The sequence below is a fragment of the Mizuhopecten yessoensis genome, unplaced genomic scaffold, assembly GCF_002113885.1.
Source record: "Mizuhopecten yessoensis strain PY_sf001 unplaced genomic scaffold, ASM211388v2 scaffold3601, whole genome shotgun sequence".
NCBI lineage: Eukaryota > Metazoa > Mollusca > Bivalvia > Pectinida > Pectinidae > Mizuhopecten > Mizuhopecten yessoensis.
In genome coordinates this window covers 38,313-61,901 of record NW_018405126.1, presented here as the reverse complement: position 1 = coordinate 61,901, position 23,589 = coordinate 38,313, and the positions used below count along the sequence as shown (strand labels likewise).

The window sequence follows — 23,589 nt, the reverse complement described above, 5'->3', positions numbered from 1 at the left end:
AGAAAGATACTTCGATTTTATCAAACGATTGTAAAACATATACAATAAGTATTTGTAATTGAATTACACACATACATTGTTTCTCTCATATGTACATTTTACATCGTTACCGATTAAGTTAGTAATACATTCACGTAGGTTATTCATCACATGCATTAAGTATATCTCTAACGCTAGTCGACAATGAATATATAGACTTAAGCACCGGGTTATGAAACTTAAACAACATACATGTATACTTGTATGGTTAAATATAGTGGGATTGATAGTCTGTTACTATAAAGCTCTGTACAAAAAACAAAAACAACTTTCCTACATTTACCGCATAACACAAGAAACGTTCAGTGATAGTTGCATGCCTTTGGATCGCTTTGTCTAACTGCCTCTGGGGGACTTTGGTTGGTTCCAGGAGGCATCCAGTGTAACACTGTCGCAATGGGTGATCGACATGTCTACATAATGTGTATATTTATAATTACTGGTCACACTCGGGTCCCAGATAGTCACGAATATGTCAAACAGCCATAGTCGGACAACTTTCACTTGGTGATCTCGTGGTTTCCGTCCAGCACTCTATTTTTTGGATTATTTCTTCATGTCGTTTATGACATTTTATCCTTTTAGCTACTGTTGAATCAAGTGACATCGTATCCTGTAGTGCCTTGTCCGAGGACAAACCCGGGGGTATCGGGTCCTCGGGTCTCTATTCGGGCTGGACATACACTCATATGTGACGACCAATGGTAGAAGAGTTGGCTTTTTTCCTCTCTTAAACTTCGAAGCTCCTCTTTCAGTTTTGTGTTTGAAGATTCCAGTCTCTGTATCCGCTAAAAATAAAAGTTTAAAAAGTTCAAGTAAATGTTTAAATATTTCGATGATGTAATGATTGTAATACGGTGATACCATTTTAAATTATTATTACATTTACAAGTATGTAATACAGAGAATTATAAGTAGTTTTAACAGGCAAAGTGCCAAAGGGGGAGGTTATAAGCCCGTCATGTCGGGATATATTATTTGGCGGACTTGATACGCAACACAATGTATATTACAACGACAAAGTTATAGTTTTTCTTATTTATCAATCATCTAATAATAATTATTATGTAAAAAAAAACAACAGGATCTTAATATAGCACCATATCAATTAAAAAACATATCTAAAGCATTACACAACAAATAGATCAGAAACCACGACATTTAAAGCGGTATTCATATTGAAGTGTAAACAGTTTTGAAATTTTAAAATTTTGCATCAATTTCATGTAAGAGGTAATCTTAGCACTTTAATTTCAAAGACACCTAATATTTGGAATAAATTAAAGTTTACACACGAATAAGAGAAGAGTTTATATTGGCAAATTCATACACAAGACTATACTGGAATAAGATACAGTTGAATTGACATTTTGGTTATTTCACAATATTGATAGCTATGACGTGGTGCTGGACCGGGAGTTACTTACTTTGATGTGCACATCAGCCTCGGCTTTCTGTTTCCGCCGGAACTTCTGGGCTGCGAGTCTATTCTGTTCCCGTCTCCTATCTACCCTCTCAACCTCCTCGTCAGTCAACTATCGGAGACAAATGTTTCAGAAATAGACATTATTTGACGTAACAGGTCAACAGTGACTGATATTGTCTGAATAGTTACACTATGTCTATGTTCGGACATGACAATTCTAACTTTTATCATTATTATTTTTAGGTCGCCACGTTGTTCTGACTATGCGTCAATCATTTACGTCTTAACTTAATGTGTGGCTTTCGGTTTGGTATGTCCTTATATATATGTATGAAATACGAAAATAAAAGAAGACTAACCAAAAGAAAAATAATAAGAAAGAAAACAATCCCCCATAATAAAAAGAAACACTATCAATTATCAATTTTGTTTAATGATAGTTCGATTTTCAGGTGTAATTGATCGAGTGGTAAATAACCTCTGTCAGTGTTGTATAATATCACTTTGTATTTTACGTATTCCTTAAATTATATATATTAGAACTACAGTATATGTGTGTTTATCTTTTTCCAACTACACAGAAACCATTTAATTTCATAGTTGATATTCACAGCAAGGTTTTTTTTATCACACATGGCTCATCATGTGTGAGATATCGATTCACAGTTATTTGCTTACATGGCCAAACAAAACAAAACAATCGAATTATATAAACATATATACATCATCAATAATAATACATAATCATATAATCGTCCATTACCTTGTACGTCTGAGGCTGTTTGAAGCCCACTTGAAGCTCCCTCTTGCCCTCCGATACACGTCTTGACTGTATAGTGTATTTGAGTTCCTCTTTTATAAGGGGGGTAAGATCTCCCGTCTCCAGGGCCAAAAGTGTCGCCGCCACCAAGGTTTCCTCATCTTGCGCGTGGGGAGGGGGCAGTTTGGTGGGAGGGGTGGACGTTGAGGGGAGGGTATATGTACTGGGTGTCGGTGAGCACGTGTCTCTCTGTAGCATGCTGCTTGTTGTGTGACTTCTATTTACGTTTACACGACGTTCACATCAACTATAAATAGAATATATAAATAGACATTGCATGTGAATTGTGAAATACGTACCCGTATGTAAAACTTGACGGTATAGTCCAAGAATTAAATCTTTTTTTTACTTGAATAGTTGTCGAAATCTCATTAGTCAATTACGATAAAAATTGTGTAAGTACAAATAAAAGTCTGAATCACCCTCTATTTTTTTTAACTATTTTTTGAATGTTCGATGTATATATTATATTTATGACAAAATACTTAAACGAAGAAACTTTTTTAAGAACAAGTTATGTAGGGAAAGAAATTTTAAAAATATGCAAAAAAAGTCATTTATTAAAAATTAATACTTGTTTTTGTTAACATCTTTCCAATCGAAATAAAGAATAAATCAGAGTAACATGTACCAGTTGAATTAACTTCTGTGTATGACAGCTCCGTTTGACGAATCCTGTAGCACTAAGCCTTGTGGAGTTGTGAAATACTTAAATAGAGAAAATATTGTGTACTACGTCATACACATGTTTAATTATAGGATATTGCAACACTTGACGAAACGTGTCCCGGCAACTTGTTCAGACATGTTTAAAATGGATCCGCATAATTCATATTTGATGCCTTCCTAAGCATAATCGCTGAACCTAAATCGATTTATGTCTGACCTGGAAATTCTGTCAACTGAAACATTATGATTCTAAATTATAACTATATTTCTCATGTTACGATATTTTTGAAGTGTTTTCGTTAGCGTGTCAATTAATGCATCAGCTAGCTATATATAGTTAAAAATCTAATTAACCTTATTCGGAGGTTACACTGTTTGAATGATAACACACAAGAGGGCTCGAAATGTGTTTTTTACATTCGTAACGTTTCGGGCTTCACCCATGTAGTAAACCAAGGTCTCGTCTGTCAAATTTTAACACAGGGGCTCGTGTCTAAGTTTACAGTAGCCTACGACAGAAAAAAGTATATGGTTGTTTATTTTAGTTTAGTTTATTTCAAAAATACACAGTTATAGGTACATAGTAATCATTCATACAAAGTATAGTCTATGAGATTACCGCATTATCTATTTTCTTATGAACCCGACCGAAATCCAGTTACTTGAATAGCAAGTGCCTGTGAGTGAACTATGGCTTCTCAGCTGGTTCGGAGATCCAGATGTAAACAAACGTTGAAAAGTTTGTTGAGTTTCAGAAGGTAATGTTTCAGTTCTTGGATGATTAAATTAGTATTTTTCAGTTTGTTCAAAAGCAGATGCATCTGTAATAAAGTCTGAATTTGGGGTACACTAAGTACATGCATTCTGAACCGCCTCCTGATTCCCGCGAAACCTCAACCTATAAGTTACTGATGTCATACACATAGCCATTATACGTGTAAGTGACTGAAAACTTAATATTTGAAATAAAAGAATGTTTAAAGTAAATAATTAAGTAACTATATAACGCATACACCAACTAAACTTGATTATAAATCACTCTATAAGACGTATCATGTATCAGATAATCAGTAGTTTATAAGAAAGCATTTAAATAAAAATCAAAACACTCCAGCAAAATATTTGATTTTTTTCAATGTTTTTGGTGCATTCATATGTCCAATTTGTTTATTGATTTCAATTAAGGCACAGGTCATCCTTCCAGATAGTAATATCTCACAACCTGATGTTTTTCAGGACTATTAATGGGTCATTTTATTTTGATTACATGAGAAAAGCTTATGTCAGCTTATGCAGTGGTCACCTTCGTAATGTCATATCGAAATGATTTACTCTATAATCATGATTATGTAAAAGGAGTATAGGAAAACTGCACGTCCAGACTGGAGTTAATGTTCAAACCCCAACTCTAGACGGAAGGTCTACCAATTGAGCTCATCCTGGTCACCAACAATCGACCCAGTCCAGTTCCACTAAAATCATAAGGCCAAAAAAAAAGTTTGTTTCCTGTTACATGTCTGAAAAAATTAGGGTAGGTAAAATATAAGTTATAGGTACTATTTTTTTTTCAAATTTTCAAAGGTTTATCTAGAGTTATCCTGACTGAAACAGTGCTTCCTTGAAAATTGACAGAAAAATGTTAGGGCAGGCACAAAAAAAATAGTAAGTAAGGTAGCTGGAAACAAACAACGTCTTCTATTTAGCCTTATTTTGTCTCCACGTTGGATATCGCAAAACATACGCTAGCAGCTATTTGTGAAACAGAAGAGGAAAAATGCACAACCAGACTGGGTTCGAACCCGGGACCCTCCGAACTCTAGGCAAACGCTCTACTAATTAAACTATCTTTCGGGTCGCCGACGATCGACCAAGTCCAGTTTAATCCGCTACATTCCTCCCTCCTTTTTTCTAAGTCTTAGCCCCCGAAGACACAACTATTTACAACCCCAGTTTGTGTATCCCCTTGTCAAACATACACTAAATGCTTGAAACAAGGGTTGGTGCCACCAATTTTGATACAATTCGGTGTTGTATCATACCAGCATATGTTTGGTATAAAGTACTTGAGTAATTTTGGTTCAAAGGATTCTCATGATTCCAAGAAAAAGCTGGATTTATAAGTTGGTTGATACATTTAGGGAAATAATAATTTCCTGAATACCTTTGTAATATTTTCTTTCTATTTTATCTGAATTTTTTTCTGTGTGAAATCAATCACTTTTAAAAAGAGCGTTCGAAAACAGACACTTTTATAAGAAATATACTTTTTGATGCTAAATAATAACTTGGCTGATATTAATCCAAAATTTTTTGGAAACTCCTTCCAAAATTATGTAGCGGTTTAAAAATGATTACAACCATTTAAACTTGATTTTATGAATCTTCTTAAATTTTCTATCAGGTTCTACAACTCCAGGCAAGAGGGGAGGACGACGTCCAAGCTAAAATGGAGTTACATACACGGACAGTCGGATGTCTCACCAATCGGGATAACTATTGGAAATCTTCTCCAGGAGAGAGTGCAAATGACACCCGATAAAGAAGTTGTTGTTTTTTGCTCCCGAAAGATCCGGAAAACATACGCGCAATTTATTACAGAGGTGCTTATTTTCAGTCTTTGTCTTTTTGTGGTTGATATTTATTTTGCTGGTTAATATTAATTTTATAACCAACCCTGTTTTTAACATAACATAGAGATATACCAGGGGTTTATCATGAGGTTTTGGAAAACAGACCCTGGCCTGGGATGAAATAGGGAATAAAATCATAGACACAATTGTTTTTCCAAAATTTCGATAATCGTAATAAACAATTTGAATACAGGAATTTAAGTTAACTGTTTAAATTTTACAAAACCTATCCTCATGACGACCCGATACTTCTGTCTTTCCTACAAATGCAAACATTTGTACCGTATATATTTGGACTTGCATGATGCTTATCTGACTAACACGAAAGGAATGGGGAGTTCACCCACATACGTATATCCTTCAAATGAAATAAATTTAGTTTAAACTTTCTTTTATTCAAGTATTTCAATCTATCACCTTATCATAATCTGCAAAATATATTCAGGATGGACAGCATATTGTCTCCAATGAAAAATACATACAATAATACAATCAGTGACAATAGTTTAAACAAGGAGAAAGAAAAGGAGATAATTAATGGTGAAGGGTTTTGGTTGTTAATAAATTTGATTTTCTTTCATAGATCATCTAGAGTATACGGTTAATTCAATTGACAGGTTGACAAGCTGGCGGCTGGACTGGTCAGTCTGGGACTGGAAAAGGGGGACCGTGTGGGGATCTGGGGCCCTAACAGCTACGAGTGGATTCTCACCCAGTATGCTACAGCTAGAGCTGGCCTCATCCTGGTGAGAATGGTGTCAAGCTGATATCTATTGTACAATGTTTAATATTCTATATGATATGTTTACTCCTCTAGGTAATAGGGGTTTATAAACAAAATCTCGGCCGATATTCAGATATTTCTGAAGACGATCCAGTGTTGTTTGAGTCTGTCTTTTAGGTACTAGGTATATTAAAAGCAACATTCTTTACAAATTAAAACACAGGTCCACTGGGTATGTATCACATTGGATCTTGCATAATCACTCTGACTGTAGTTTTGATACAGACATAAAAATGTACAATACGAACCTTGTAAGTCTTGACATTTCTGAAATTGAAAACCATCAGTTTTTCAAAAATGTGTTTTTTTTCATGTCATTTAGTTTCTGAAAATCATATTGTCAAACACATATATAAATTAATATTTAACAGCAAATACATGTACTTTTTATTGTGAATTTGTTCAATGCAGACTTAACTAATTGCAAGTACATGTATTTGAAATCGCAACTCATAATAACTGATACATCATCAATGTTTAAAGTGCTATATAAATAACTCATGAAACATTAGAAAAAAGTCGGTGTTTAAGAATAAATTTGAAACCATTTTTACAAGTTTTGTAAATATTAAACAAGAAGATAAAGCAAGAAAATGTATCAGAATTTAAAACAGTGTAGAGTATTTGTGGGTGAAGTATATTTGATCAATATTCTATACCAAATCCTTATTATCCCTTTCACCACTGTTTACCAAAATAGACTCATCCAGATCAATGCATGGCAGAGTCTACTAAAGTTACATAGGGGTGAAAGGGTTATTATATCACTGACATGATAGGATGTTTCTGTTTTATTTTCCATGAAACCCGATCATCTTACCAATATCAAAGTGGACTGGATTATTTTGTAGGATATGTCACTGTGAATAAATTGAGGGTTTATGTCAGAGAAATAAGTTTTATGGGGTAATAACATGACATCAGATATGTACAGGATTTTATTTCACTCAGGATGAAGTAAAGCCTGGATTTCTGTACTGTTTGTGTCCTAAAAGTTGTACTTTCTTATTGACAGGTAAATGTTAATCCACAGTACAAAGAACAGGAACTGGAGTTTGCTCTTGGGAAAGTAAGTTTTATCTACTTTGTCTATGTTTAAATGTAGCAGTACTGTTGATAAGGAAGACATTCCCTACCTCACATTGCCTTGAGGTTTTGCTAGGTGGCTTGACTCAGGGGGGACAACTTACCTCAGACATTAAAATGGTGTTGAAGTAATTGTATCGATAAGTTAATAATAAATGCATTTAACTGAATCTGATTTGTATAAATGTGACTGTCTTTAATATCATGATCAGTGTTTCATAACTAAGTTAACCTCAAAGAACTATTAAAAAGCCTTACATGACTAGGTCTGTGATAATGTACATTATACTAGGAAGTTCTGTGACCTAAAGTTTGTGTAAATTTACCCTCAAATTGAAGATGTAATTTTTCATTTAAATTTTTTGTATTTATCATAATTAGATGTGTGTACATACATACCAAAGATTTTTATTGTGGTGACCACGTTCATGCTTGCCACCCTTTTGAGAAATTTCCATAGGGGAGATAATCCATGTGCTCAAAGTTAAAAACTTGTATCAAGTGTGTGTATATACCACCTAGACAAAAATAATCTTTTAAAATGATAAACTTTTAGATGTTCTGTCAAAAGAAATCATCAAATCTTAGAATATAGGAATAGTGTAGCAAATTAACTGGTTGGAGATATTAAATGTAAAGGTTAAAAATAGGGAGAGTTGGCAAGTATGCAGGTTACATATCTTGAAGTTCGGAAAAGCGTAGATCAGCAGAGATATATTCAGTATCATTACAGTATTAATGAATATTCAATGTATACATACATGTCCATATATTAATATAGTAGGAGGCAAGGTTAAGTCTATTGGTAGGACGCTGGGGCTCGTTACCGAAAGGGTTGTGGGTTCGAGTCACGGCACGGCACTGTATTGTATCTTTGAGCAAGATACTTTACTCCACTTGTTCCAGTCTACTCAGCTGTAAATGAGTACGTGCTTGGGCAGTGCTAGAATTGTTGAATGCTTGCTGTGAGCACCAAAATGGCAGCATCGGCTGTATGCTCCCCAGGGAGTTGAGAAAGATATTGGCTGGGTGCGAAGGCCCTATAACCATGGATAATAATTTGTGAATCGCTTTGAGACAACCTACGAACTAGGTTGTGATAAAGAGGTATATAAGAACCTCGAATTGTTGTTAATATTACTTTGTCATTAATTTTCCAACAGGTGGGTTGTAAAGCTATCATCATCTCGGAGAAATTCAAGGACCAGAACTATTACGATATTCTATATAATGTCGTTCCGGAGCTGAGTGGTAGTATTTCTGGGGATATAAGAAGTGACAGGTAAAGTATCTCGTGGTTGAACATGCATAAGGACAGGTGAAATAGTTCATTTAAAATGAAATGTGACAAGAAGGAAAATATTTTCCTCATTTTGAATTGAAATCAAAATGTATAAAATCAAATTGCAGGACAGTAAATAAATCAGTTGAAAATTCTGTTTTTTTCTTCATTTTGGTTACTGTCCTTAAATTCTGATGTGAATATTTTAATGAAGAAAAATACTATGCATCAAATTAAACCCAGTTAAACTGTGTTGAACATTTCCAAGAATATAGTATTTGCTAGGTTGTAGTAACCTCTAAAATATGATATGATCTGCAATATCACATGTAGGCTGCCGTCTCTGAAGATTCTGATAACAATGGGAGACAACTCATACAGGTAAGTAGGATTCTTGTGATCATCATATCTTCCCCTCATTTGTTATACTTCCTGTGAAACTGTTCGTTCTTAGCTACAACATCTGAAAGTCAAGGTAGCAGATATGGGTGAAAAGTTATATCTGGACCATAATTTTACAATGGCTCTTTATTTCATTACTGAATTTATTTACCTGCCAATGTTACGGTAAAAAGAACGGCCATATTTCAAAATTTTGTAATGATTGTTTTGAATAAAACATTTGAAGTTGAGCCTGATGGCATTTGGGGATAAAAGCTCCGCTGTATCCCTGTGGAGTTGTGATAACAATTCACGCTGTAAACCTGTGGAGTTGTTATACAGTTACATGTACAAGAGAGAGTAATGGTATGATGACATGATGTTTGAAGCTGTTATGATGTGTTTTTGGTCTCTTACAGTGGTGCATTTCAGTTCAGTGAAGTACTAGACTCGGCCACAGATGCTGGGTGTCGAGGTATAATGGACATTCAGAGGAAGTTACAGTTTGATGATCCAATCAACATCCAGTTCACATCAGTAAGTTCCCAGGGTCATAGTTAACAGTTAAAGTATGGGTATGAGGGATATAGCAAGGTTATGATCCCCCGAGGCCAGGACTATTTCCCGAGGCGAGGCCCAGGGAAATATTCTTGGACGATGGGGATTATTAACTTGCTATATCCCGAAATGCCCATACTTCAACTGTTTTATTATACCGATACAAACACTCCCTTACAATATTCTAAATATTATTTGACAACAAATTTTTCAACAGTTGGGACACTTTATCAACAAAACTACAACAATGCGAGGTGAAGGTCGGTCCAGAAAGTCCCGGCTCAGCTGGCCGGAAATTGCCGGAAATTGCCGACGTAATTCGATTGCGCTGATTGGTCAATATTCGGTCAGGCCCCGCCCACGACGTCACTCAATTTACCGCATTTTCAGAGGGAAATAGTTTCAAAACTATCCCACCCCTCCAGACGAACTATTTCCCTGGCATGCAGTTAGAGGGGAAATATAATTATAGCTTGTTTATGGGGTTACTTTTGTATAGTGTAAAATAAGTAGAGGTATAATAATTCCAGATATCTGTCAATATCATATACCTAAGGAAATGTCACAGGGCAAAGTTCTAGTTATTCATAAACTTAACTCATGCACCCCTGAAGACACATTTGAACTCTTCCAATTCAAAGGTTGGAATAGTTAATTATGAAATTTCAGGGGTGAATGAGTTAATCATGACAATCTACATATTAAAATACTATTTGCATTGCTATTGATGCAAGGGAGATAATGTCATCATTTAGGATAAATAAAGCTGTGGTTTTCCAGAGAAAAAATGGTGATTTGTGTACAATAAATATATTCTAGAATTTTTCACATTTTTATTAACAACTGTCAGTACTTTGTCATGAAGTGAAGAGAATTTTTCACATTGTTCATGAGTTGAGATAATCAATGAAAATGTTTGAAAACTATTTTAATATCTCACAAGTAATAATAGAGTCAATATTTGTGTTTTACATATTTTATCACATGATATGCTGTGTTATCCACTGAATATACCCATGTCATATTTTTTTGCATATTCACTCATGTAATATGACCTATCAGCCCTGTGATTGGTCACAGACTTACGTATACACACTGGAGTCAAAATGGCGTCTTTTACATTTTAAGGTTGCATTAAAATGATCTTTTTACATGAATAAATGCCAAAAATTTTGATGATGTAATAAAAAGGATCTTACACTCGGTTTCATTTCATATGAAAAGGAAACTCGTCACAAATTTGTTCATTTTAGCTTGCCAGAGGCTTGCTAAATTGAAACAATTCTTAAACTTGTTTCATAAATCTCCAACATTCTTTTCCTGTAAAGGACAGCATGTTTGTGTATTTCAGGGTACTACAGGAGTACCGAAGGGAGCAACTTTATCTCACCATAACATTGTAAACAACAGTCATTTCCTGGGGCGGCGCCTGGGATATCACACTGAGGTAACCTATCTGAATCTTGGCATGAAATTCTTAAAGAATTAGGGGTTTTTTCTCAATCATTTTAACCAAGAAACAAACCCCTGACTTTTTTTCATTTTTATCGACAGTACATATATAATGCAAATCTGTTGTAATCCAAAAATAGGTGAAACAATTTGCTCTCCTAGTTCCAGTGTAAAATGACCTCATATTTTATGCAAAAACATGTTATTTCTAGACATAAAAAAAAATGGAACCAACTGTTTTTTTACTGCTTTTGTATATATACTCACTGTAGCCTTTATCCTATTTGAGCTATAGTAATTATTTTGCATTTGCATGCCAGTTCAATAGACTGATATGAGTGCTAAATGATGATAACCACTAAACATAAAATCACCATATTAACCTATTCCTGCATGTTGGAGAAAGCTCACTTGCTCAATGCTGATGGTTGAAGCTTTAAAGATAATGATTTTGCTTGGAAATATGAATGTGCCAATATATTTTAAAATATATGAAAAATAAACTTGTTTTTATATAAGAATTGAAGCTGTTATCTGAAAGTGTTGGTCCAGCAATATACTTTCACAGTATTGAGTATATTGAAATGTGTAAAAAATATCTTGAAATATTTAAGGGTGTAGATGGCTATACATGTTTATCCTGATATTACAGGAGAGTATAATCTGTGTGCCCGTGCCGCTGTATCACTGCTTTGGTATGGTAATGGCTAGCTTATGTACCGTCACCCATGGAGCTAAATGTGTGTACCCCGGACCAGGGTTTGATGCTGGGGCTTCACTTAAAGCTGTAGCAGAGGAAAAGTGAGTTGTTTTTTCCTAAGCATCTTCATGTTCCTTTCCTTCTTTTCTACCCCTTTTAGCTCGCCTATTCGAAGAATAGGGGGGCTAATGTAGTCACCCCGGTGTCGGCGTCCGGGAACCTTCAGAGGTTAAAGTTTTGGTGCAAGTTTTTTCCAAACAGTGTTGGATCATCACACTCAATACACAGTTGTCTATTATGAGTTTAAGTCATTTATATCGAGTGTAAGCAATGTGCTGGACCATATTTTTATATTTTGTGGCCCAAAAACAGCTTTTTTTTTTTAATTGGACTTTAGTTAAATTTGAGGTTCAATTTTTTGGGCAAGATTTTTGTGAATTGTTGGAATATGACCATCAATAGGCTGTTGTCTGTTATAAAGTTGAAGTATTTATATGGAGTGTTAGCATTGTTCTGGGCAATAATTTCATATCTTAGGGGCCAAAAACAGCTTCATTGGACTTGATTAATGTTTTGGGGTAAGCTTGAGGTTCAAGTCTTTGGGCAAGTTTTGTTAGGTAGTGTTGGACCACCAACATCAATAGGCTGTTGTCCATTATAAGGTTGAAGTATTTGTATTGAGTGTAAGCAATGTGTTGAACCATATTTTCATATCTTAGTGTCCAAAAACAGCTTTATTGCACTTTGTTAATTTCTTAACAATCACTTCACATAGATGTTTCTGCACATTTAACAGTCCTTGAAATATCCTGGTGGTAAGTGAGGTGGCAAATAAAATGACAGGCACTATATCAACGTTTTACTATACATGTGTTTCTATTGATAGTTGCAGTATTATAATAACATACATAGGCGAGCTATGCTGTTCTCCGACAGCTCTTGTTTTAAATGCTTTCATATCATCAACAAGGACTCATCAATTGTGCAATCATGTAGGATGATGTTGAACAGTGTATTGTCATTCAGGTCTTTACTCTTTCTCAACGACAGTCCAGAATATATGGAACATGAATATGCATACACTCCCCCCTTAATTTGTCCAGTATCGAGGACAAATTTGTTGCCATGTTTTACCCTATTGTCAATTAAAAACAATGACAATTTAAACACCACCTATTTCCTTGTTGTCACATTTGGATATTAAGTTTTTCACCTTCCATTTCTTTGTTGTCCAATAAAAACTGATAATTTTAACACCATGTATTTCCTTTTGCCAAGTATTGAGGAAAAGAATTCATCATAATTATTTTTTCTCATTTTTCCATTAAAAAATAAAATTTTGAAGAAGGTTTAATAAATCATTTCTTCTGTAAACCTTGTACTGGACTTATTTTATCAGTCATTATTATTTGTACTTGTAGGTGCACATCCCTGTACGGCGTCCCCACCATGTTTATTGACATGCTGAATCACCCTGACTTTGACAAGTTTGACTTAACCTCCCTTAGCACTGGTGTCATGGCAGGGTCACCCTGTCCCGTGGAGGTGATGCGGCAGGTTAACGAAAGGATGCACATGCCCAAAGTAACCGTATGTATTTTCAAAAAACGTAAAGTTGATCTTTTTCATGAAATCAATGGAACATGAATTTATCTAGTACTATTCTTACTCCATATAGTCTGGTAAATGTTTTGAGTTGATAAAAACTTTGCAGGTTTAATTTGAATCAGGCCATTTTTAGTGTAACCATACCCATTATTACGCTATAATTTGGGTTATTCAATGTTTGTCTTGCTGTAGAGTGTTACTCATTATATCACCATAGAAGACTATCATAGACAAAAGGCTTGCTGAATATGTGAAAAAGTCTAATATCTGTTGGAGGTTCACCCTTTTACCACTGTAGACCATAATGGACTCATCCAAATCAATGCATGGAAGAGTTTACTGAAGTTACATAGGGGTGAACGAGTTAAGATATGTGAATGTATGCATTACAAAATGCCCTTAAATTTGAATAATCTCACTTTAAGCTTTTCAAACCCTCCAGAACTAGGTAAGGGCTATGTGTGTGTCTTAAACTGGAATCAGGTTGTCTGTCCGTCTGTCCGTAGACACAATCTTGTTTGGACTTCTAATTTTAAAGCTTTCATTTAAATTTCTTGAAACTTCGCTGATACAGTTACTATACTCTGATGTTTCGTACTATGACTTACTTATAGGAGTTATGCCCCTTCCACAAAATGTTAGGCAAATCTTTTATAACTCAATTACCCCTGAAATTTCATAATGAACTATTCCAACCTATGAATTGGAAGAGTTCAAATGTGTCTTCAGGGGTGAATGAGTTAAACAACCCATCCTGCAATTCTAATCTGAATTTTGTGAGACACCACATGTACAGTTATTATGAGATATATTCAACACACCCCAACTTGCCCTGACTTTACGAGTGACACAGACATGGGTACGCCCTTTATCCAGCTGTTTTTGATGTAGTTCAAGTTGTGCCACAGACTTTCGATAAATCGTTAGCAAAGTCTTCTCCATTAGAATAAACGTTAATAATATTACGTTCAGTTTCATTCATTTATAACACTTAATTAAAATAAACTTTCTTTGATTAATTAATTGAAATGAAATGTGATCTATTCTCAGGTATTTTCTGATTTCTGTATATTTAATCACAGGTGGCATACGGTACAACAGAAAACAGTCCTGTGACTTTTCAGACAATGAGAGACGACAACCTAGAGAAGCGGACATCCACAGTGGGTCGACCGCTGGACCATGTAGAGGTAGGTAGAGATAGGACACCCCCATCAAATCAATTGGACTGTCTGGGGTTAGACATTTGTTTTTGGTTTGTCATATCTGACTGACAGAATTGTCTTGGAAACATCATGTGAAAATGCAAGTATATTTCAAATGCACAATAAGCTTGGAAGAAACTGGAGGTAATAATAATAATAATTTAAGGTTCTTATATACTGCTTTATCACAACCTATTTCGTAGGTCGTCTCAAAGCGGTTTACAAATTATCATCCGTGGTTATAGGGCCTTTGCAACCAGACAATATCTCTCTCAACTCTCTGGGGAGCAAACAGAAGGTGCTGCCATTTCAGCGCTCACAGCTAGCACCCAACTTTTCTATCACTGCCCAACCATATACTCATTTACAGCTGTGTAGACTGGAATGAGCAGAGTTAAGTATCTTGCTCAAAGATACAACACAGTGCTGTGCTGTGACTCGAACCTGCAACCCTTAGGTCAAGTGCCCGGCAACCTACCACTAGACTACCGTGTCTCCTAATGACACACTGTACCATGAGTGTGTACAATTATCAGGAGTTGCTGGCATTTTATAATAAAAATCAAAAGTCAACCAATAACAGTATGAGCTGTACAATTATCAATGGTGCTAGGTACTCTAATACTGATTGCTTACACTATTTTACAAATGATTTATTGATTGGTGACATACATCATAGCATTCGAAATACATGTAAAATATGAGCGATGAAACAAAGCTGCAGTTATGGAGTAACTATATAAATACTGCACTTGAACAACTCCTCTACCTTTTATAGGCCAAGGTGGTGGACGAGGATGGACACATGGTCCCTATAGGAACGAGAGGGGAGCTGTGTATCCGTGGAATTAACACTATGCTGGAGTACTGGGACGAACCGGAGAAAACTGCTGAGGTCATCAGTACCAGTCGGTGGTACTCTACAGGGTATGACATGTAATAGTATTTTATAGCAAAACATTGGGTGGGTACTCCAGGGTGTGGGTTGGTACTGCATTGGTACCCCTGGGTAAGGGCTAGCTGTTACTCCAGGGTGTGTGATATTGGGTTGGTACTCCTGGGTATAGGCTAGCTGATACTCCAGGGTGTGTGGTGGTATTGGGTTGGTATTCCTGGGTATAGGCTAGCTGATACTCCAGGGTGTGCGGTGGTATTGGGTTGGTATTCCTGGGTATAGGCTAGCTGGTACTCCAGGGTGTGTGGTATTGGGTTGGTACTCCTGGGTATAGGCTAGCTTGTACTCCAGGGTGTGTGGTGGTATTGGGTTGGTATTCCAGGGTATTGGCTAGCTGGTACTCCAGGGTGTGTGGTGGTATTGGGTTGGTACTCCTGTGTATAGGCTAGCTGATACTCCAGGGTGTGTGGTGGTATTGGGTTGGTACTCCTGGGTATAGGCTAGCTGATACTCCAGGGTGTGTGGTGGTATTGGGTTGGTATTCCTGGGTATAGGCTAGCTGATACTCCAGGGTGTGTGGTGGTATTGGGTTGGTATTCCTGGGTATAGGCTAGCTGGTACTCCAGGGTGTGTGGTATTGGGTTGGTACTCCTGGGTATAGGCTAGCTTGTACTCCAGGGTGTGTGGTGGTATTGGGTTGGTATTCCAGGGTATTGGCTAGCTGGTACTCCAGGGTGTGTGGTGGTATTGGGTTGGTACTCCTGTGTATAGGCTAGCTGATACTCCAGGGTGTGTGGTGGTATTGGGTTGGTACTCCTGGGTATGGGCTAGCTGATACTCCAGGGTGTGTGGTGGTATTGGGTTGGTACTCCTGGGTATAGGCTAGCTGGTACTCCAGGGTGTGTGGTGGTATGGGGTTGGTACTCCTGGGTATGGGCTAGCTGGTACCCCAGGGTGTTTGATGGAATTGGGTTGTTACCCCTGGGTATGGGCTAGCTGGTACTCCAGGGTGTTTGATGGTATTGGGTTATTACCCCTGGGTATGGGCTAGCTGGTACTCCAGCGTGTTTGCTGGTATTGGGTTGTTACCCCTGGGTATGGGCTAGCTGGTACTCCAGGGTGTGTGGTGGTATCGGGTTGTTACTCCTGGGTACGGGCTAGCTGGTACTCCAGGGTGTTTGATGGTATTGGGGTGTTACTCCTGGGTATGGGCTAGCTGATACTCCAGGGTGTGTGGTGGTATCGGGTTGTTACTCCTGGGTATGGGCTAGCTGGTACTCCAGGGTGTTTGATGGTATTGGGTTGTTACTCCTGGGTAAGGGCTAGCTGATACTCCAGGGTGTGTGGTGGTATTGGGTTGGTACTCCTGGATATGGGCTATCTGGTACTCCAGGTTGTGTGTTGGTATTGGGATGGTACTACTGGGTATAGGCTAGCTGGTACTCCAGGGTGTTTGGTGGTATGGGGTTGGTACTCCTGAGTATGGGCTAGCTGGTACTCGAGGGTGTGTGGTGGTATTGGGTTGGTATTCCTGGATATGGGCTATCTGGTACTCCAGGTTGTGTGTTGGTATACGGATAGTACTCCTGGGTATGGGCTAGCTGGTACTCCAGGGTGTGGTGGTATTGGGTTGGTTCTCTATGGCCTGGGTTGGTAATACTTCCTAAAGTTTTTACTTTTATTGCATAACACTTATTGATTTTCCTTAGGCTCAAAGTCAACCTGGTTTGTTGCACATATTCAGTAAGCTTCATCTGTAACACCTATCGACTACTAATTCTCTGTAGAACAAACCTATATTGTGACACAGGACCAGTAGCTTCGAGACCTGGTCGAACATTGCTGTGACAAATCCTCAATGGTAGTCACCCAGCAAAAATCATATCCCTAAAATTCCACCATTATTTTAGGATTCAACTGGCAGCCATCCTCATGAAAGGGTGAAGGTAGTAGCTCCTACCACTGAACAAGCCTGCATGATTTAGATGGTTCTTTATTTTGTGGATTATCTGTCAAATATGTTTAAAAAAATGAAACAACTTCTTTTAAATAACCAAGAAGCCTAGGGTGATGATATTTGGCTAGTAACATGCCGGGATGAAGGGCTACCAAGTTTGTTCAAATAAATGAACTTGAATCATACTCAAGATCACTGGGGTCAAATATGTTAAAAACATTTTAACAACTTCTTCTGAATAACCAAGAGGCCTAGGGTGATGATATTTGGCCAATGACATGCTGGGATGAAGGGCTACCAAGTTTGTTCAAATAAATGACCTTGATTTATATTCAAGGTCACAGGGGTCAAATATGTTTAAAACCTTTAAACAACTTCTTGTGAATAATCAAGAGGCCTAGGGTGATGATAGTTGGCCAGTAATTATACCATGCTGAAATGAAAGGCTACCAAGTTTGTTCAAATAAATGAACTTGACTTATATTCAAGGTCACAGAGGTCTAATATGTTTAAAACCTTTAAACAACTTCTTGTGAAAAACCAAGAGGCTTAGGATAATGATATTTGGCCAGTAGCATGCTGGGATGAAGGGCTACCAAGGTTGTTCAAATAAATGACCTTGACTTATATTCAAGGTCACAGAGGTCAAATATGTTTAAAACCTTTAAACAACTTCTTGTGAATAATTAAGAGGCCTAGGGTGATGATAGTTGGCCAGTAATTATACCATGCTGAAATGAAGGGCTACCAAGTTTGTTCAAATAAATGACCGTGACTTATATTCAAGGTCACAGGGGTCAAATATGTTTAAAACCTTTAAATGACTTCTTCTGAATAACCAAGAGGACTAGTGTGATGATATTTGGCCAGTAGCATGCTGGGATGAAGGGCTACCAAGTTTGTTCAAATAAATGACCTTGACTTATATTCAAGGTCACAGGGGTCAAATATGTTTAAAAAAAATAAAACAACTTCTTTTAAATAACCGAGAGGCCTAGTGTGATGATATTTGGCCAGTAACATGCTGGGATGAAGGGCTACCAAGTTTGTTCAAATAAATGACCTTGACTTATATTCAAGGTCACAGGGGTCAAATATGTTTTAAAAATTGAAACAACTTCTTTTAAATAACCAAGAGGCCTAGGGTGATGATATTTGGCTAGTAACATGCCGGGATGAAGGGCTACCAAGTTTGTTCAAATAAATGAACTTGAATTTTATTCAAGGTCACAGGGATCAAATATGTTTAAAACCTTTGAATGACTTCTTCTGAATAACCAAAAGGCCTAGGGTGATGATATTTGGCTAGAAGCATGCTGGGATAAAGGGCTACCAAGAATGACCTTCATCCATTTTCAAGGTCACAGGGGTCAAATATGTTAAAATCTTTAAACATCTTCTTCAGAATAACCAAGAGGCATGGGGTAATGATATTTGGCCAGTAACATGCTGGAATGAAGAGCTACTTAGTTTGTTCAAATGAATGACCTTCGCCCATATTCAAGGTCACAGTGGTCAATATGTGTTTAAATCTATAAATGATTTGTTCTGTATAACCAAAAGGTCCAGGGTAATGATATTTTGCTAGAAGCATGCTGGGTTGGAAGACTATAAACTCTGTTCACCCTCATGTCCTTGTTTGTTATTCAAGGTCACAGGCGTCATATGTTTAAATATTTCAATAGGTTCTTATGAATCAAACACTGATATTCTGCCTGTAGTTGTATTTTAGTCCACTTTTAAGATTACAAGTGTGAGATTAATACCAGGAAAGCGATTCAGGCCCATTGGGCCTCTTGTTTTCGTGAGTGATCATCTTTAGGATAACTTAAATCCATCTAGGTCCTCCTTAATTGTTTAGTCCTTTGATATTGTCTTTGGAATTGCTTGAACATAAATAATGTATTCTTGATCAGTTACAAGATTTGAACAGTCTTACCCAAATTTTATCAATCAGTAAACCAAATACTTATGTTAAAGATACGAAAATTGTTGTTTTGTTTTCAGGGATACTGCAGTCATTGATGAGGATGGATTTTGTAAAATTGTGGGACGAATTAAAGACCTAATCATCAGAGGTGGAGAAAATGTATATCCCCTGGAGATAGAGGAAGTGCTGTACAAACATCCAAAGGTCAAGGATGTACAGGTAAATGTCACACATGTAAGGGACTCAAAATTACAATATGAAGGTCAAGGTTGTACAGGTAAATTACAACCTAAAGGTCAAGGTTATACAGGTAAATGTCCAACATGTAAGGGACTTAAAATTACAATATGAAGGTCAAGGTCGTACAGGTAAATTAAAACCTAAAGGTCAAGGTTATACAGGTAAATGTCACACATGTAAGGGACTCAAATTACGATATGAAGGTGAAGGTCGTACAGGTAAATTAAAACCTAAAGGTCAAGGTTATACAGGTAAATGTCACACATGTAAGGTACTCAAATAACAATATGAAGGTCACGGTCGTACAGGTAAATTAAAACCTAAAGGTCAAGGTTATACAGGTAAATGTCACACATGTAAGGGACTCAAAATTACAATATGAAGGTGAAGGTCCTACAGGTAAATTAAAACGTAAAGGTCAAGGTTATGCAGGTAAATGTCACATGTAAGTGACTCAAAATTACAATGCGAAGGTCAAGGTTGTACAGGTAAATTACAACCTAAAGGTTACAACATAAAAAGTTAAAAAGCATTTAATTAACTCATAAACCTTTTATTTGTGTAACATACAGTAATGTGTATACACTTAAACAATTGTAAAATCAGAGCAATATAATGTGGCTGCTTGCCATTTTATTTTGTGTTTGACCTAATTTTTGGTGGCTATAAGATGAACCTGGTCTTTAAAAGTGCAGTTTCATGATTAAGGCCAACCAGGTAAGTCAAAATTCTGGACAACACACAGGTCCTGTACAAACATCCCAAGGTCAAGGCCAATATAAGCCATAACTCAGGATCAGAGTAAAGTCCTTCACATCCATCCAAAAGTCAAGGCCATATAGATGAATCAGGACCACAATCATGTCAGTGTACAGAATTTCAAAGGTCAGTAAGTATTAAATATATAACTCAGGGATACAGACATCTCCTATACAGACATCCAAAGGTCAGGGTTATACAGGCAAGTAATCACTCAGGACCAAAATCAAGTCAATGTAAAAGGTCAAGAATGTACAGGTAAACTAAACGACTGCACAGACGGTGACCTATAGTGAGGTTTTATTTCAGGGCATTACCTTTATTAACCGGATAAAAAGGTTGAAACAATTTGAGAGTCACTTCAGAATTATCATTTATACATTCTGACATTTTAGGTTGTAGGAGTACCAGACAAACGCCTTGGGGAGGAGATCTGTGCCTGGATCCAGGTCAAGGAAGGTCAGACGCTCACAGAACAACAGGTGAAGGACCTCTGTAAGGACAAGGTCAGTGCTTTCTTATGCTGCAATTCATCTTTCAATCAAGAAATGTAGATCAATTCATCTTTCAATCAAGAAATGTAGATCACTTCTATTTCACAAGCTGCAGATTTATGTTATTTCCAGATGATAGGCAATCAGGAATTATTTAAGTACAATAATGTATCCCGGGAAAGTTGTATTTAAGTTACTTTGCAAATGAAATCAATCAGAATGAACTACAACTGTAGTTAATTATTTCAATTTACAACTGATAACTTTGAAAAAAATAAGTTGAAAATGAATTTTCAAAAAATGACTGTTTTATACTTTTATGTAGCTTGCCCGATACAAGGTTCCCAGGTACGTCAGCTTTGTGGATGGCTACCCACTGACAGTTACAGGCAAAGTACAGAAATACAAGATCCGAGAGGCTGCTACCAAGGATTTAGGACTGGAAAACGTCTTCTCTTAACTGACATTGTGAGGCAAGAACATGGCTTCTCTTAACTGACATTGTGGGTCTAGAACATAGCTTCTCTTAACTGACATTGTGAGGCTAGAACTTAGTTTCTCTTAACTGACATTGTGAGGCTAGAACTTAGTTTCTCTTAACTGACATTGTGAGGCTAGAACAAAGCTTCTCTTAACTGACATTGTGAGGCTAGAACTTAGTTTCTCTTAACTGACATTGTGAGGCTAGAACTTAGTTTCTCTTACCTGAACTTAGTTTCTCTTACCTGACATTGTGGGGCTAGAACTTAGCTTCTCTTAATTGACATTGTGGGGCTAGAACATAGCTTCTCTGAACTGACATTGTGAGGCTAGAACTTAGTTTCTCTTAACTGACATTGTGAGGCTAGGACATAGCTTCTCTTAACTGACATTGTGGGGCTAGCACTTAGCTTCTCTTAACTGACATTGTGGGGCTAGAACTTAGCTTCTCTTACCTGACATTGTGTGGCTAGAACATAGCTTCTCTGAACTGACATTGTGGGGCTAGAACTTAGCTTCTCTTACCTGACATTGTGGGGCTAGAACATAGCTACTCTTAACTGACATTGTGGGGCTAGAACATAGCTTCTCTTAACTGCAATTGTGGGGCTAGAACTTAGCTTCTCTTAACTGACATTGTGGGGCTAGAACTTAGCTTTTCTTAACTGACATTGTGGGGCTAGCACTTAGCTTCTCTTACCTGACATTGTGGGGCTAGAACATAGCTTCTCTGAACTGACATTGTGGGGCTAGAACTTAGCTTCTCTTACCTGACAATGTGGGACTGGAACACGGCTTCTCTTAACTGACATTGTGGGGCTAGAACTTAGTTTCTCTTAACTGACATTGTGAGGCTAGGACATAGCTTCTCTTAACTGACATTGTGGTGCTAGAACTTAGCTTCTCTTAACTGACATTGTGGGGCTAGAACTTAGCTTCTCTTAGCTGACATTGTGGAGCTAGAACTTAGCTTCTCTTAACTGACATTGTGGGGCTAGGATCGGAACACAGTTTTTTCTCATAGACACTTTCGGGCAAGGTGCAACAGGTTCCAGAAATCAGCTTTCACAGTGTTGTGTTCGGACTGGGACATGGTTTCTCCTGTTGAACGTGAATGGCAGGGGAAATCAAGAAGCGGGAGGCAGGCTACCTACAGATAGCTACAGCTGTGACATGTATCCTCTTAATGAGGTTGTGGGGCTGGAACCTGTCTTCTATCTCAATGAACCACAGAGGTTATAACCACAAAGGGCATTATCATTGTCCTGGATTGTCCTGACTTCTACACTGGTTGATGATAGCTACCAAGGACTTAACCAGGAACACATCGAAACATTTCCACCGGTAACCAGGAACACATCGGGACATTTCCACCGGTAACCAGGAACACATCGGGACATTTCCACCGGTAACCAGGAACACATCGGGACATTTCCACCGGTAACCAGGAACACATCGGGACATTTCCACCGGTAACCAGGAACACATCGGGACATTTCCACCGGTAACCAGGAACACATCGGGACATTTCCACCGGTAACCAGGAACACATCGGGACATTTCCACCGGTAACCAGGAACACATCGGGACATTTCCACCGGTAACCAGGAACACATCGGGACATTTCCATCGGTAACCAGGAACACATCGGGACATTTCCACCGGTAACTTTACTCATATTTGGTTGTTTGTTGCAGTCACAAAATCTTTGTGTTCATGTTTTTAAATGTTATTTTTGAGATGTATTTTTATAGGTTTATTCAATGTGCATGCAGTTTTGTAAATTGTATGTTATACAAGTATTTCTAAGCAGTCTTTTAAACCAGTATGTGATTAAGCAATAAAAGAAATATTTGATACTAGATTTTTCCTTGTTTTCATTTAAATATTATTATACAAATTTTAAACTTTCTGTTATATAAATATACTTAATGTATCAGTACACGTATATGCATACAAATATTCATTTGAAAATAATAGTGTCGGTATTACTCTGATTCATGAATTAATTTTCTGAAGAAATTGATATGACAGACTCTACACATCCGTGTTCAATGCTACATTTTATTATTACCAGTTGTTATTTTTACAATTTGTTTTATAATTCCTTATCCACTAGCCCAATGCACTGGAGTTATAGTCTGAATATGAATTTGAACCCCCCTGGGGCTATCTTTAAAAAAAAGCTTGTGTA

At 37.1% G+C, this 23,589-nt stretch overlaps 2 protein-coding genes across 2 annotated transcripts; one reads left to right on the top strand and one right to left on the bottom strand.

Moving 5' to 3' along the window:
* Position 1: 1 nt before the first annotated feature.
* On the bottom strand, positions 2–2,963 carry LOC110447760 (basic leucine zipper transcriptional factor ATF-like). The gene is made up of 4 exons (XM_021493656.1): positions 2,917–2,963; positions 2,229–2,532; positions 1,467–1,574; positions 2–827 (listed from the first exon to the last, which is right to left on the bottom strand). The coding sequence occupies exons 2-4, from the start codon at positions 2,481–2,483 to the stop codon at positions 636–638; spliced, it is 555 nt and encodes a 184-aa protein (XP_021349331.1). The 5' UTR covers positions 2,484–2,532; positions 2,917–2,963; the 3' UTR covers positions 2–635.
* Positions 2,964–3,261: 298 nt separating this feature from the next.
* LOC110447756 (acyl-CoA synthetase family member 2, mitochondrial-like) lies at positions 3,262–23,255 on the top strand. Its single transcript, XM_021493648.1, has 15 exons — positions 3,262–3,712; positions 5,356–5,554; positions 6,202–6,330; positions 7,384–7,437; positions 8,618–8,736; positions 9,070–9,117; positions 9,537–9,654; positions 11,027–11,122; positions 11,780–11,928; positions 13,249–13,417; positions 14,518–14,625; positions 15,419–15,567; positions 19,500–19,641; positions 20,817–20,927; positions 21,241–23,255. Exons 1-15 carry the CDS (start codon positions 3,645–3,647, stop codon positions 21,373–21,375), a joined length of 1,794 nt encoding a protein of 597 aa, XP_021349323.1. The 5' UTR covers positions 3,262–3,644; the 3' UTR covers positions 21,376–23,255.
* Positions 23,256–23,589: the final 334 nt, after the last annotated feature.

Coding starts and splice junctions, on each gene's coding strand:
- LOC110447760 (XM_021493656.1), bottom strand. CDS start 2,483: ATGCTACAGAGAGACACGTGCTCACCGACACCCAGTACATATACCCTC. Junction 1,575..2,228: donor AACAGCCTCAGACGTACAAG/GTAATGGACGAT, acceptor TGTCTCCGATAG/TTGACTGACGAGGAGGTTGA. Junction 828..1,466: donor AGGCTGATGTGCACATCAAA/GTAAGTAACTCC, acceptor TTTTATTTTTAG/CGGATACAGAGACTGGAATC.
- LOC110447756 (XM_021493648.1), top strand. CDS start 3,645: ATGGCTTCTCAGCTGGTTCGGAGATCCAGATGTAAACAAACGTTGAAA. Junction 5,555..6,201: donor ACGCGCAATTTATTACAGAG/GTGCTTATTTTC, acceptor TTCAATTGACAG/GTTGACAAGCTGGCGGCTGG. Junction 8,737..9,069: donor GGGGATATAAGAAGTGACAG/GTAAAGTATCTC, acceptor TATCACATGTAG/GCTGCCGTCTCTGAAGATTC.